Consider the following 16188-nt stretch of genomic DNA (forward strand, 5'->3'; position numbering starts at 1 on the left):
TGGTGTCGGTGATTGAGAGATTGAGAGATTGAGAGAGACAGTAACACACGCCTTCATTTCCCTTTCTCAAAGTCAAACCCTAGCAGCCACACCACCAACTCTAGCCGATCTCTGCAATAGTGTCGGCTCCTGCTTCCGAAAACCAAAACCGCACAAACCTGGTCTCCATTTCTGTAACTCGGAGCTTCGTCTCTCTGGGTCAGATGGACTGGCCTAAACATCAAATTGTCATCAAATGGTGGAAATAGTGGAGCTGTAAGTTATCTAGATTCTGGAGGTTCTACGTTGTTGTTCTAGGACGTTTGTGCATCAGTCGTTCCTCTCTTTTAGTGTATGCATGTGGTTATACTCTTTTAGGTGTAGGTGTCTGATAAGAAAGCAAAGGCCTGGTATGCTTCCAAGGGAAACATGCTTTGAGACTTCTGCAAAACAGGGCTGCCATGTAGATGATGCCTTCCAGTGTATAGCCAAAAACGCGCTGAAGAATGAACCTGAAGAAGAAATGTAACTACTTTTTGCTTAGCTGATTTATCATTTTGTTTTCCAGTCACTTTTCCCCAGAAGTTTCTTCTTTTTCCCTCTCCAGTTATTTTAGGAAATATCTTATACCATCGGGACCCTAATTTGAGATAAGTTTCTGAATAGGTGAATACAATTCTATTGTTGATCAGTAATTTATTTACCAGTCAATTAATTTCCATCAAATCGTGATGCTAGGTATAGATAGCAATTATCTTCCTATTTATTCCTGTCCCATAACAAGTTGATATGTATACCCACTTTTAAAAAGGAGGAGAAGTACCTCTTGGTTGTAGTTGCTTTTGATTATTGGTAATTATAGTCAAGTAGGATTCCCTTGCCTTTTTAATACAAGTGTTCTTGCATTCAACCCTTGGAGGTATGAGATTTACCACATCGTTTAACACACTTTTGCCAGTTAAGGGAGCATTTTGCTCTTCAACTAAACCAAGATCTATTATTACCCCTCTTAAATTTTTGGAGAGGTTGTGAGCATGCACCATGAGTAAAAGTGGTGAGAAAACAATGGTCCCATTAATTAAATGGCGAGAGATCATTTTAACAAGCATGATTAATGTAGTTAATTAGCACTTAGCATCAGACAAGCTCTTTTTACAGATGATATATTTTTCATTGGTAAGGAGTCTAATCTTACGTGTGTACTTATCCTAAGCACTTAGGAGTGCTGGCCATGAGGTTTTATTGCATGAATGGATGATGAACGTGATATCAAATTCATGACAAATTAATGGAATTTACTTTCATTGAACAAAACTTTATTGTGGTGAATAATAGGCCTTCATAATTAAGATCTTTCATTTTATATTTTATTTCTGTTCGCATTCCAGGTATTTTATACATTCTTTCTCACTCAAGTACACATTGATGGGAAAGAGGTGGCTCAAAAGCGAAGAAACATGGTGACTTTGAGGAGGAAGAGAAAAGAGGAGAAAACACGTACATTCTTCTTCCTTTTTCTTTCTGTGTGTTTTTGGGTGGAGGATGTGAGAGGTTGTTGGTGTTTGGCTTCTGTGGCTATGTTTGACCGTGTTTGTATTGATATTGTTATTCCTTTCAGGTTTGAGAGATTAACAGAGAAAGCGTAAGAAACAGATGAAGGGAGGAGATTGAGCTGAATGATCTCGGTCAAACAACAATCGTAATTGTAAGCTCAAGAGTAACTCTTTTTGTGTTAGTTGAATGTAAGAAATTTTTTTCATTTGTTATTTCACTGTTCGGCCTCTGTTCTTATAATTTAGGGATTGATAGATTGTATTTTCCCTCTCTCTTGGTTCCTTTCTGCCATTTCTTTCTCTCATTGCTTCTGAAGAAACCTAACTGCAGGTTCCTTTTTCCATTTCCAAGCTTCTGTTATGGTTTATACTGCTGTATTTTCTCTTTTTTGATGAGGCTTGATGTGTGATTAAACTAAATTATGTTTTGGGTTTGTGTATACTGCTAATTTTCTTAGGATTCTTTTTGTCAAAGTTTGTAATTTCTTAAAAGTTATTTTTGGGTTGCTGAAACTAATTAATTTGATCAGTGTGATTTTTTGTGATTAGGAATTTAGGACCTTGGTAACTTGATTGATTATGAATTTGTGGGTTTATCTCCTAATTAGTATTCAAATTTAATGCATATATAAGTCCATTTCTTAAGAGGGATCTATTTTGATAAGAAACAAGACCTTTCAATGTGTGGTTCAAACCGTCAAATTCATAAGTCCAGATGTAACTATATTCTTCAAAAGACTTGGCTAACTATGGTTTTACCATTTGGTTATTATCTTAAACATTTTGGTATTTACTCAAAAGCATTATATACTCATTTTCTTAGTTAGTTGACTTAGTAATTTCCTATTTGGGTTTGATCTAGCAAACACACACCCAAGGCTGCATAAGAAGAAACTTGGTGATGCCAAAAAAATCTTGGTGCATGCCTCCTAATTGAGATCTGCTTGCTTACTTAATCATTCAGTGTGGTGTGTTTGTTTACAATTTAATTCCTTTTAATTGTGGCCGTAGCACAATTACTTGAATATACAGAAATGAAAGGGATGGTTTCTTGCGATATCTGTGTCCATATGGATTATAGCTGAGTGTAAAAAAATGATGTGATGCCTGCCAGAAATAACAACTCTTTGAGCATCCTAATTTGTGGTGTCTATATGGATTATAGCTCATTGTAATAACAACTCTTTGAACATCCTAATTTGTATGTGTTTGTCTGAGAACAATTGATTACTACAAAGTATAGAAGTAATTCTTTCTTCAGTGAAAAATAAAAGGAAATTTTTTACAAGGGTTTACCTTCTGTCCAAATTGAGCATGTTTGAGAATTGCTAATGGATTTACCATGTTTGGGAATTTTAGGAATTTAGATCATTGGAGGGCGAAGTTGGTTCCTTGACATTTTGAGGTATATCATTATACACCCTGTTTTTTTATTCAAGGCTTAATCAAGGGGATATCCTTATTTTTGGACTTTCTCCTCTTTGAAACAGAGAGTTAGACCTCAATTGTTTGTGGATTCTCTAATTTCTGTGGTGTTTGATGTGTATTTTTTGGTTTTAGTGTTTTATGGATTTTTGGAATTTGGATTTAGGCTAAACTATTTGCACAGATTTATTTTATTTTTTTATCATTATTCATTTCCCAGTGAACTACTATTGCTCAAACAATATGGAACCAGCCGAGTAAGAAATAAAGGCTCCACATCATTCTTTGGTATTCTTTTTATGGTTTCTATTTCCTTGCTGAGAAAGGAACATTTGTGGAACTGGATGGGAACCTTCATTCTTTGTCATGTAACTTTTTAACAAGACACTGCCAATGTTGTGGATGACATTATTTTGCTTTGCTGGCTGCTAATTTGTTGTGTTTAATTCTTCTTTGTAGCTGAAGTTTTCTTTCGCAAAGCGTTGACCGACTGTTGTACTCATATCTGCGTTTCATTTTGTAAACTTTTTTCCATACTTCCAAGTGTATGTTTTGGAATGGTGAAATTTTTGTGATGGTTTCATACTCTGCTGTCTTCAATGCACTGTCAAATCTTATTCTAAGGATGTTGTTTGAATATGATTTGTTAAGACGTCCCATGATTCACAATTTATGTGTCTTTCTGTCGAAATTATTCATCCATGTCCTACATTACGATTTCAAAATCTGCAGCAGCGCGCGGGCAATTTTTCTAGTAACAACTAAAACTAACTAACTAAACATTCCTTAGCCTCTAAGTATTATCACTTGAAGGTGTAATTACATTTTTATCCTTAATATCACCCACATGACAGGATTGTTTTCTTTATATGTGTTGTTTGAATCACCTTTGTCCCAACGCGGCCTTGAACATACGTACATATATATGCATGAAGGTGTATATGTATATATGTCCAAATTTTACATAAAATTGAAGGATATAATTCGGTTAATTACGCAAAAACATTGTTATAAGGTATTAATAGGGTTTGAGTGTTTTTTTACAAATAAATCATTCAAATATAGTGTACAAACTTTGCTATTATGTAGATCGTAAATGAGAAGGTGTTTAGCTCGAATAATATTAAGAATTTAGTATGGGTTGGCATTAAGAGCATTTTTACGCATGTATTAAGTGGTCTTGTGTTCGGATCTATATGATGCATACGTGGCCTTGAACAAGGTCGGATGCTTTTCTTCATTTATATTTTATTTGTGCACTCGAGATTTTATGTTCGATGTATTTAAAATACGATGAAAAAAGCCTGGTTCTTAGTCCAAACAAAAGTATCGTTGCAAGGGGACAAAAGAAAAAATAACTGGGAGCTGGGTCACCTATCCCTTAAAATACTGAAAACAAACGTCTCATAATTACATGGCTTAGAATTGGATATTGCAGGATACAATTTTTTCTTCGACAATTTTAATTACTAGTAACTAAAATATATTGAATCTAAGAAGTTTGGTGGACCTTCAGTATGAGACTATTTTATTTATATATCAACAGTTCTTTTATTTATGGCACAAAATAAGTAAATTCTCATTTGGTAGTGTGTTAAAATAAAGAGTAAATTGTAGCAATGGTCCCTGAACTTTACTCAAATTGGAGCAATGGTCCCTCAACTAAAAATCCATTACCATTGGTCCCTCAACTTATCAAAATGTGTAGCTATAGTCATTTTCATTAATTTCTTCAAAATTTTGTCAAAATATGTTATGTTGGAATAACCATTTATTTAATTAGGGTCCCTCAACTCATCAAAGTGTGTAATTATGGTCATTTTTGTCAATTACGTAAAATTTTTTGTCAAAACGAGTTATGTTTGAAGGACCATAGCTACAATTTGGATAAAGTTAAGGGACCATTTCTCCAGTTGAATTAAAATTGAGGGACCAAAGGTAATGGATTTTTAGTTGAGGGACCATAGCTACACGTTTTAATGAGTTGAAGGACCAATGGTAATTGATTTTTAGTTGAAGGACCATTGCTCCAATTTGAGTAAAGTTCAGGGACCATAGCTACAATTTACTCTAAAATAAAAGGTTGATAGACACATAAATTGAATAAAGAAACCGCTTGCCAAGAGTTTTTTGCTCGATTGATTAAGAGTGTCCATGTTGCACTTAAGGTCTCGAGTTTGATTTTTCTTGGTCCTATTACTGCTTGTATTAAAAACCAATAAAGAAAAAGAAAGTAACTATTTTAACTTAAACACAAATTTTGATTGGTTTTAAGTGAGGCATGCGCACCACGTGTTATTATGACTATAAAGCAATCAATTTCCTTGAAAAGAAGTCACGTGCAATGTGTGTCTTATATTTGCACAAACCTGACGTCATGTGACACTTTTTGAAAATGAAAAATTGAGGCTGAGTCTCTTAAATTTTTCTTAATAAATTGAAATTTGTGTTTCAAATTTCTTTTAGAAAATCTAACAATTAAGATTTTCCATACACCAAAATTATCATAATTGCAAAAATCTAACCCCTTTTCCATGTTCTTTATAGTATTTTGTTGGTGAAAGAAACTACTTGGCAAGGGGTTTGTTGATCAGTTTGTCAAGAATATAACCTACACTCGAGGTTTCGTATTCAGTTTTCCCTCTTTTAATATCGTTGGTATTAAAAAAATAATTGCTTGAAACTTAAACTAAATTTTAATTTGTTTCAAATGGTGCATGCACACCACGTGTTACCGAGACATTAAAAGAAATTAATTTCCTGTAATAAAATTCACATGTACTACTCATGTAACTTTTTGGATAGAGGTGACACGTTTCAAAGACGAAAAAAACCAAGGCGAACTCCCACTTAAATATATCTTTAAGGTAACAAATTAAAATTCGTCTCTGTAATTTTCTTTTTGAAAAATCTAATAATTAAGATTTTCCATACATCAATATTATCATAATTGCAAAACCTTCTTTTAACCTCTTTAATTCTTCCTCTTCTTCCCCAGGTACCAAGTTCGATTCTGCCTCATCTAATATCGTTTGTATAAGTCATTTAGTACTACGGTTTAGTTTAGTGGTATTCTTTTTCACTTGTAAGTGAGAGGTTTTAGGTTCGATTCTCGCCAAATGCAAATTTGAACCATATTATTGCTAGCTCACTATGAGGCTTAGCCCACTCTCCCACCTCTTTAGTGTAAATACTGTCGTTTGTTAAAAAAAATATCGTTGTTAAAAAAACAAAAAAGAAAGAAACTGCCTAAACCGTTACATGAATTTTGATTCGTTTAAGTGAGGCATGCACGCCGCGTGTTATCAAAACATTAAAAGCAATCGATTCCTTTGAAAAGAAGTCACGTGCAATGCGCATGTAACCTTTTTTAACGGATCTAACATCAAGTGACACATTTCATTGACGGAAAAACCAAAGCGGAGGCACCCTCGAATTTTCTTTAAGGTAACAAATTAAAATTTGTCTCTGTAATTATCCTTTTGAAAATATAATAATAAAAGATTTTCCATACACCAAAATTTTCATAATTGCAAAAACTTCATTCAACCTCTTTTTTTTTTTTTTTTTTTTTTCTCCTCCATATTTTGTTGGTGAAAAGGACAAAAGAAAAATATATAATAAATTGACACACACAGCGAGAAAAAGAGGCAGTCGGAAGTCTTTCATGTCCAGAAACTTAAATATATATATATATATATATATATATTCATTGTCTTAGCTGCATTGTCTTTCTCTCGACCATCCCGCGTCACTTGCAATCTTCAACCTTCTCCTTCACGTATTTTTCTTCAACTTATATACTCTCACTGCATGCTTTAAAATCCAACCAAAATAAAAAAAATTAACACCATTAATATCGCATATATTTATACACTAAGCTACAAACTTTCATCGTCCAAAAACCCGATCCTTTAAAGCCAAACCATCTCCTCTCATACACAGACATCGTGTTCTTTCTGTTCATCCTCTCTGTTTCTCTCACAGGCTTCAAATTTCAGGTTTTTGGCTGATGGGTTTTCTCTGAATTGTGTTGGATTCTTAATTGTTTGATTTTCTTGCCTGACAAACACTTTGGAGTTTGTTGTTGTTGCTTTTGAGTTCTGAAATGGGACCGATCAGAGGGTCCAGGAGGAAGAAGAAGGTTGACCAGAATGTGTTAGCTGCTTCAGACTCTCAGACCCTGGAATGTTGGTGGGATGGCTTCTCTCAGAGAATTTCGGGTACAAATATTCCTCTGTTGCTGCTTCTGTGTTTTCGCATTATCTTTTTACACGGGTTGTTTTGTTGGTTAATTTGTTTTAATCGGTTGTCTTTAAATATATGCATTGGTAATTGGTTTGGATATATATGGTTTGTTGCTTATGAGGGCATTTCTTGGATTTTTGTTTTTTGTTTTTTTTTTGATGAAATATTAGGATTTGGGTTCAATGCAGTTTTCAGAAATTGGATATTTTTGTTGTGACTAGTGAATCATATTTGCAAGTGGATTTCTGGTGGTATATAATCTTACAATCTTACAGTTCTTAGCTTCTGTTGATTCGTGTTATCGAGCTCTTGTTTCGTGTACTCGTTGTTGTTGCTCAGAGCATAGCATTCCTAGTTTGATGACTATTTAGGGTATTATTTTAGGTTTTATGCATTATTCCTTCCATTAAATTTATGATGCTAATATATAACTTCGTCAACGGTTTCCTTGTTTGTAATTCCGGTTGATATATAAGTAGTTGATTTTTGTTGATTTCTTATTTTGATGTTTCTCTTAGCAGACAATCCTGTTGGTGTTCATGACAGCAATTTGTTCTAAGCATGTGTTGAAATTTTAAAACAGGCTGCATTATTTTCGGTGATTAGATTGTGGTATTGTGCCATGAATGTTTTTTCTTGAGATAAGGTTGTGTTATACATTCCCTTCCCAAGTATATTTCTCTTCATTTTTCTTGTGCATTAACCTTAGGTTCCTCAATGTGAGCATACCTGGTCTTCTGATTAGATTCAGGATAACCTGTTTGTATCTTGGCGTTTGTAGGATTTTGCTGAGAGTTATGGCCTAAGAGCGATACTTTAATATGTTTAGATTTTGCGGTTAACATAATGTTCCTGTTACGAGTACAGATTTTTTGTTTTGGACTGTCCTACACCAGTATTTCAATCAATCAAAACAAAGTGAGTGGACTGATTTGGAAAACACTCGTAGGCATATAGCAGAGGGAACGGCAGACAGAGAACCATGGGGCACCTTGGTTTTGTTTTGGTTGTGTCCTCAGATGACATGGTTAGGTTCAGAAATTTCTTTATCTTATATAGCGAGGGTAATCTATTAGTTTCAAGTTATGCTGTTTGATTTAACTCCTTTGTTTGAAAGCTATACAAAGCGACGTTTTTTTAATGAAAAAAGTGTAGAATTCTATGTACTTACCTCATGAAATACAAAAAAATGCAGACTTCTTAATGAAGTCTTTCCAATTTCATGGAAGATAGCTTTCGTGCTGAGTATTTAATTCTTATATGCTGCTCTGTCAAACCTTTAGGGTGATCCTTTGTGTGGAACACTACGGACCTACGGTAACTTGGTCTGATCAGGTGGACAAGATTAAGTCCATAGCCACAGAACTCAAGCAACAGTCGTCCAAAATGAGTGTCCGTATACTTATCTGGATAGAGTAGGTTGCATAAACATTAAAAAGGAAACAGCAATAGCTTTCAAGAGAACATGGTATAGGAGTTAAAAGAACGTCGCTAAACAAGTTTGGGATCACATTTTATCATTTATTCAGGATTTTGGTGTCTGCAGTCTTTTTTGTTAGGAAAGATAGGTCCATCTGCAAGTTGTACAACAGAAAGGCACAAGATTTTGGCGATTTGATCATGTACCGTATACCTATACCTCAAAAGATTTAACTTTCCAGCTTTTATGTCGAATGTCCTCTATGTTATGTTCTTCACTGAGAAACTTAGATTTGCACCTGGAATGAAATACAGTAATTAAGACCTTCTTTTGTTCAGCATAGTTCTCTTCAGTGGTTAAGGAGTTAAAGTATATTTTCGACCTCACTTGCGTTCGATGATATTTCAGGCTATATTTATATTACTTCGCTAACTCTTGCGGTTAAATGAATTCTATCCTCTTTTGCAGAGGTTTTTCTGATCTTTTGGTTCTGCCAAGGACATTGGCATAAAGGTTCTGAAATTCACATTGATAAATGATTAAATTTTGTTTTCTACTTTCTAGGTCAATCAAAATCTAAAGGCGCATTGAAATTTGAATCTTTCTTCAAAATTTCGATAAAGACATTCGCCTACATCTGTTCGCTTGTAAAGGAAGATATGATGGCCAGGTCAACCTTCTGCTACTCAAATAACAAGCCATTATGTCTGAATGACCAAGTTGCTATCGCTCTTAGGAGGCTCAGCTCGGGTGATTCATTGTGCAGCATCGGTGAATGCTTTGGCATGAACCAATCCACTGTTTCGCACATAACCTGGCGGTTTGTGGAAGTAATGGAAGAAAAAGCTCTGCACCATCTGTCATGGCCTAAAGAGCAGGGTGAAATGGAGGAGATAAAGTCCAAGTTTGAGAAAATTTGCGGCCTTCCAAATTGCTGCGGTGCAATTGACATCACACACATCATGATGACTCTGCCTTCAGCGGACTCATCAGATGATGTCTGGCTCGATGGCCAGGAAAACTGCAGCATGATCTTGCAGGCAATTGTTGATCCAGACATGAGGTTCCGTAACATAATCACAGGATGGCCAGGAAGTCTGAGTGATGACATGGTCCTTAAAAGCTCAGGTTTTTTCATGATGTCCGAAGAAGGAGATTACTTAAATGGGGAGAAGTTAGTGCTTTCACAAGGAACGGAAGTGAGAGAATACGTAGTAGGAGATTCCGGCTTTCCTCTCTTGCCGTGGCTTCTCACTCCTTACAACAGAAGAGGCCGCCTCTGGGAGCATGAGTCTGATTTCAACAAGCGGATTTTTGCAACGCAGATGGTGGCGCAAAGGGCGTTGGTGTGGCTGAAAGAGACGTGGAAGATAATTCAAGGCGTCATGTGGAAGCCGGATAAGAACAAGCTGCCGAGGATTATTCTTGTTTGCTGTATACTGCACAATATAGTGATTGATATGGAGGATAAGGTGCAAGATGAAATGCCATCGTCTCGCCATCATGATCCCGGTTACCAGCAACAAATTTGTGAATCTGCCGCTGACGATATGGCGTTTCAACTGAGAGAGAATCTCTCAATATACTTAGCCGGAAGATTGTCTCCCTGAGGAGACCAGACCCTTGGTTGCATCCTGGATGGTGGTTTCATTGGTTTTTACTTTTTGTAATCTTTGCCAGTTGAAATTGGAGAGTTTATAATCTTTGGGATTTTGCTTTCTTCTATAGAAACTGTCTTAACATGGTTTAGTTGAAAAAATGACACCATATAAATATGGTTCTTTAGCATTCTGAGTATCTATATGTTAGTGTGTGTTACTGTCACATTTGTGTTATTGATCGTCTTATAATGTGTGGATAAATAAGGTTGATATGTCACGAACTTTAAGTATAATATTAATAAATAAATATGTATGTTATAAGATAACTGAACTGATAATACCGCGTAATGGTTGATGACAATTACACAAAAACACTTCTCTTATTTGGTTAAAGGCCTAATGGAAAATAGATGCTATTTTCGAGGACATTGCCGTTTTGATTATCCAGCTTTTTAGGGGACTTAAGTTAAAACATCCAAAATATCCAGTACTCCGGAGCACCAAATTTTTTTGGCTTGTTTAGTCCCACATTACACCAAAACATAACAATGCTAGTCTAAGACATCTACGTTCTAGCTTCTTGGTTCGGCATTACACCAAAAACAAAACAATGTCAGTTCGACTTAGACCAAGCCAACACAAAAAACATTATTCCTACAAGCGGTCCAGTCCAAGATAGTCATGCGTAAAAAACAAGCATTAGTGAGACTTAACGGTCCTCCTTAGGTTTAAAATTAACAATGAGTTTGGAAATACTTTTACCACGTGGCCACGTCGACTCAAATGGGACCGCATGCAGGGGATTTGTGAGATAAAATGAGGGCAAAAAGGGAGGCCACTTTCCCTACTAAAATGCAAGCAGGACACAAGTGATATCCATTCCAATAAACCACCATATTGGTTTTATATATCAAGCCTAAATGAGGTACCAATAATCTACGAATTACAAGTCGAATCATCAACGAAGTACAATAGTAAACCAAATTGACGATCATAGGGCTATAAACATGTCACTGTAAAGAACAGATTGTATAGATGAACCTCGTTTCATCGACGATGCTTTTCGTTCAATTAGCACGGCTTCTAATAACATCGAGACCCACTTCGGTAGGATCAGTAGCCTGCAACTCCATCTGAATTCCGTCCAACTCTCTCTTAAACGTGTCCTTTGAACTCGCGTAAATCATCTTGCTTCTCACCTTCGCTGTGTCAGGGGACCTTCATACATAGATCTTAAATGAGTGCAACAGCCAAGGAACATATAATGATATATACATTTAGAGTAATGAACGAGATCTACAACGCCTAGAACTCTACACTCTAATTAGTTACCAAGCAACGAAAATAATCCGGCTCTTCCGGCAGTTCTCCTCCGTCACGTAATCAAAGTCATAAACAGCGTATCGGCACTCGTTAGCAGGGAGGCTTGCAGAGAAATCCTCATAGCTGTCAGTTGGTTGGCCAAGCTTTTCCACTATGACCTCATTTTGCTTCTCCTCGATCTTGTAAACTATGAAGCGGTAAGTTCTTTTTGCCTTCAATTCTAAAAATTTTATCTTGCACTCGTCGTGTACAGCCATCCCTGATCGTGCGTTCGCCTACGAAAATTCAACAAATACCAAAATGCATCAAATACCCACAATGCATCAGTACTAAATTAGCAATTGTATGGCTACACAGAAGTTTTCACTTCATTCCTCCAATCACGGAACAATTGAAAACATACAGCAACATTCCAAATATCCAAAACCAAAACACACCTTGCTATTTTCCCGTCACGGTTTATCAACTCTCGGTTCATAGTTAAAGCTAAGAATTACTGGTTTCTTCAAGCATCTCATAATTCCAAACTATTAACAAACCAAATAATTGATAAATCACTGACATACTTATACCTGCCATTGAAAAATTAATCACCACTACACCAAGCAAAAGAAGAAGAAAAAACCAACAAATGTGGAACAAATGCTACGTAAGGTTCAATTTCTTAGGACTCGTTTGGAAATGCTTTTAAAATTATGGAAAGCGCTTATGATGAAAATACTTTTGGAACCAATAAAATAGTAATAGAATCCTAGGAAATCACTTTATTGCTCCATGCAAGAAGCACTTTGCAGGACACTTCAAATGCTTTTGGAACCCAAAAGCATTTTCTCTAAAAGCGCTTTCAATTATTTTAAGTAAGTATTTTTAGCCATTACACTAATCATAATTCAAATTAGTCATCCAAGTTAAGGGCAAAATGTAAAATTCAGGCTTAAAATTATGGAAAGGTCTTACGATGAAAATACTTTTGGAACCAATAAAATAGTAATAGAATCATGGGAAATCACTTTATTGTTCCATCACCATGCAAGAAGCACTTTGCAGGAAACACTTTAAATGTTTTTTCCAAAAGCATTTTCTCTAAAAGCGCTTTCAATTATTTTAAATAAGTATTTTTAGCCTTTACACTAATCATAATTCAAATTAGTCATCCAAGTTCAAGGCCAAAATGTAAAATTCAGGCTCAAAATATCATCACACCAAAAAAATCAAAATTCATACTTTGTGATTGCAAAACACAAAATCCACATATACAACAGGCACTTATTGCAAAAATGTAAAATCAAATCAAAATTAAAATGCATATGCAACTGTACAAACTCATAGAATAATCGTCGTTGGATAATCAAAAGGGATGCGATTCCACCATCAACTTCTAATTTACCCACCATTTCATGAATTTCTCACAATCAAGCAAAAAAATTTCAAAAAAATCGAACACCAAAATCGCACATATAATCATACTGCAGAGGATCATCAATCCAGAAAAGAACTGAAACTATAACACAAGCCAAACCCCAGAGAGAGAGAGAGAGAGAGTGAAGTAGATGAAGTGCTCACCATTTTCCCGAGAAAATATTGGCGGAGAGAGAGAGAGAGAGATATAGATGGATAGAGTCTCAGCGGTGGAAGAGGAGGGCTGCGGGTCGTGGCAAGAATATGTGGGAGCCTTCCGCCTTCGGAAGAGTTGCTAATATCACCGTCACGGCAGAGAGAAATTGGGCGGTGATCCAACGATAGTTGAACACGTGTTCTACGTTGTGCAATTACTATGAGAGATGGCATGTGATTCACGTAAAGTAAAACGGGCTCTCGTACATTTGGTTTTGCTTCCATGGGCTTGGCCCAAACGTTAGCTCCTGGTCCAAGACTCCATGCAATCGAAAATTTTTAAAAATGAAAATTCCAACTTTTATTCATGGATAGTATTCGGGTTTATCTCTTTATATTTATGTTGTGTTTGTATTAAATTAAAAATTGATCAACATGTCGAAAGACATAAAATAATGCATCGATTGTTTGGAAGTATTTTTTAAAATGATTGAAAGCGTTTTTGGTGAAAATGTTTTAGAAATCAATCTTAGTACAGATACATATGGATCTTGAAAAAAGTGTTTTTTTCAAGAAGTACATATCTGATGTTTTTTTTTTCTTCAAATTTTGAAACCTAAAATCAATTCCACCAAAAGTTCATTTCAAAAACACTTCCAAACGAGTTCATAATAATAAGGCAAATTATAATAATTATTAGATAAAAAAATACGTAGTTTTATAAAATTCAACACACACACCCAATTTCTCGAATATACGAAGCAGCTCATACAAAATACATACAATTGCACACCCCAACTGTAATAAAATCATTTACGAGTAGAATTATCTTATAAAAATAATCTTGAACAATTCATAAGCTACAATTCAGAATGTTCGCTTCATCAATAAATATGTCGAATGAACTATCTTTACTTAATTCTTGAATGGATTCAAATAGCACTGTCAAATTGTTAGGCGCAGTGAAATTTGGAGTTCCACTCCAAAATAGCTTGGCAAACTGCTGGTTGGCACTTTTAGTTGCATGAGCAGAGTCAAAGAAGAGATGTTCACTAAGGCCATCTCCAATCGAATGTTGGTCAAAAGATTCGTTTTAGCCCTCTAGTCCTCCAAAATATTCATATTTTAATTAACAGTACATGGGCCATATTTGCCTCTATCTCCAACCGATGGCTAAAGGGTCATAGGGCTCGTTTTAGTCCTGTCACAAAAAACCGTCTCCAACCGAGGGCCAAACATAATTTATTATTTAAAAACTACAACTTAAATTCAAATCCAACAGCTAAGTGACGTCAGCTAGCCATTGGTAGCTGATGTCAGTTAGCCGTTGGATTTGAATTTTTTTTTACTATAAATAGGGTGGATATTGGGCTATAATTCACACAACTTTGAATTCAATTTATTTCAATTCAATATCTTTCAATTCAAATTTGCAATGAATTCCAACTTTGAATCCTCTTCGGATTCCAACTGGGGGTCCTCATCCAATTCCAAATTGGAAGAAAAATAGGCGCAAATGAGACAAGAAGATGAGGAGTCTGATGAAGAAGTTCAAGTAAGGCACAACAAACAAAACAAAGCAGCAGCCATGGTTGCGGCCATGGCGTGTCAGCTAACTGAGGAACAACCTCAATGGGGTGGCTTTGTTACTGGTCGCTCTTACAAACCACAAAACAGAGTGATGGCGCATGCCAAACGTTGTTCAGAAGAGGATTTCAAACGTTGCTTCCGGATGAGGCGTCATGTCTTCAAGTGTTTACTTCGAGAAAATTTGGACTCCATCATGATGTCTTGCATCATATTACACAATATGATAGTGGAGGATGAGCGAGATGGGTATATTGATGGAGAGTTCGATAATGACCAAGAAGATCCAAATAGGTCAAGAAGGACTCCTGCAAAAATATATGATGGGCCTAATTTGCCTTTCAATCCAAGAACTGGTAGTATCTCTATAAATGAGTACATGAGGCGCTATAGAATGATACATTCTCGTGCTACAAACAAGTACATACAATAGAATCTTGTTGCATATCTTTGGGCCAAAAATAGCATGGAGTAAGCGTTTAAGTTTTATGTTGTTAAATGTTTTTAAAAATGTTGTTTAAGTTTCATGTTGTTAAATGTTTTTTTTATGTTGTATAATTTTTATGTTGGTTATGTTATTTAATGTTATTTCATATTGTTTAATGTTGTTTCATATTACTTAATTTAATTTAATGTTGTATAATGGCTTAGGAAGTTATAGGGAAAAAATAGAATTTAAAAATATATGAAACAAAATTTGTAAAATAGAAGTTAGAGGAAAAAAATAGAATTTAAAAAACATATGAAACAAATCTTGTAAAATAGAAGTTATAGGAAAAAAAAATATAATTTAGAAAAAATATACAACAAATTTTGTAAAATAGAAGTTATAGGAAGTTATAGAAAAAAAATAGAAGTTATAGGAAAAAAATTGTGTAAAAAAAAATAAAAATAAAAACCGTAAAAATAATAAAATAAAAAAACGGCTAGCTGACGTTAGTTAGCCGTTGCATTTGAAATTTGGCCTATAATTTCTGTCAGATATAACCGACAGAAATATATAAATATATTCATGTCGGTTATATTCGACAGGAATGCTAGAATTTCTGGCCCAGCCCGGGGCTGGCTGGATTGGGCCAGTTAGTTGGCCCTTTCAAATTCCGTGGGGCCCACGAGCCCTCTGGTCTAGCCCTCGGTTGGAGACGATTTTTAGACTATTTTCGACCCTCTTGACCTTTTGCTTGGAGATGGTCTAACATTGTCACACCAATAGTAGTCTTTGACACCTCTCCTTACCCCACAACTATAAACTCAATATGGAGCACAGCCGAAACATGCCACTTTCCCTTCCTTCAAACCTTTGACAACAATATCACAAGCTCAAAATTTTAGAAGTAAAAAAACAAAAAGTGATTATTCATTTATGAGTTTTTCCAGATTGATTTTGTGAAAAGTCCCACTTTCAAAAGAATAATTCAAATTTTAGAGTGGTTGTGCTGGTTAGAAATGACGTTTCGCTGTGATTTTTTTGCTCTGCATCTCACACAGTAATTTTTTT

At 35.3% G+C, this 16188-nt stretch overlaps 2 protein-coding genes and 1 long non-coding RNA gene across 6 annotated transcripts; 2 read left to right on the forward strand and 1 right to left on the reverse strand.

Annotated features, from left to right (window-relative positions):
* The first annotated feature begins 106 nt into the window (after positions 1-106).
* Positions 107-3626, forward strand: LOC126625643 (uncharacterized). Of its 4 annotated transcripts, none has more exons than XR_007624432.1 (5): positions 108-255; positions 358-504; positions 1368-1476; positions 1598-2937; positions 3178-3626. It is a non-coding gene; the product is annotated as an uncharacterized LOC126625643 (long non-coding RNA). The 4 variants fall into 4 exon arrangements; XR_007624430.1 differs by having other exon boundaries at positions 1598-1684; positions 2892-3626; XR_007624431.1 differs by having other exon boundaries at positions 107-255; positions 364-504; positions 1598-3626.
* Positions 3627-6645: 3019 nt separating this feature from the next.
* On the forward strand, positions 6646-10413 carry LOC126633883 (protein ALP1-like). The gene is made up of 3 exons (XM_050304417.1): positions 6646-6958; positions 7059-7180; positions 9190-10413. The coding sequence occupies exons 2-3, from the start codon at positions 7066-7068 to the stop codon at positions 10233-10235; spliced, it is 1161 nt and encodes a 386-aa protein (XP_050160374.1). The 5' UTR covers positions 6646-6958; positions 7059-7065; the 3' UTR covers positions 10236-10413.
* A 688-nt stretch (positions 10414-11101) lies between these two features.
* LOC126633940 (actin-depolymerizing factor 1-like) lies at positions 11102-13272 on the reverse strand. Its single transcript, XM_050304460.1, has 3 exons — positions 13113-13272; positions 11559-11824; positions 11102-11444 (listed from the first exon to the last, which is right to left on the reverse strand). The coding sequence occupies exons 1-3, from the start codon at positions 13113-13115 to the stop codon at positions 11294-11296; spliced, it is 420 nt and encodes a 139-aa protein (XP_050160417.1). The 5' UTR covers positions 13116-13272; the 3' UTR covers positions 11102-11293.
* Positions 13273-16188: the final 2916 nt, after the last annotated feature.

This window comes from Malus sylvestris, chromosome 1 (assembly GCF_916048215.2).
Source record: "Malus sylvestris chromosome 1, drMalSylv7.2, whole genome shotgun sequence".
Classification (NCBI taxonomy): domain Eukaryota; kingdom Viridiplantae; phylum Streptophyta; class Magnoliopsida; order Rosales; family Rosaceae; genus Malus; species Malus sylvestris.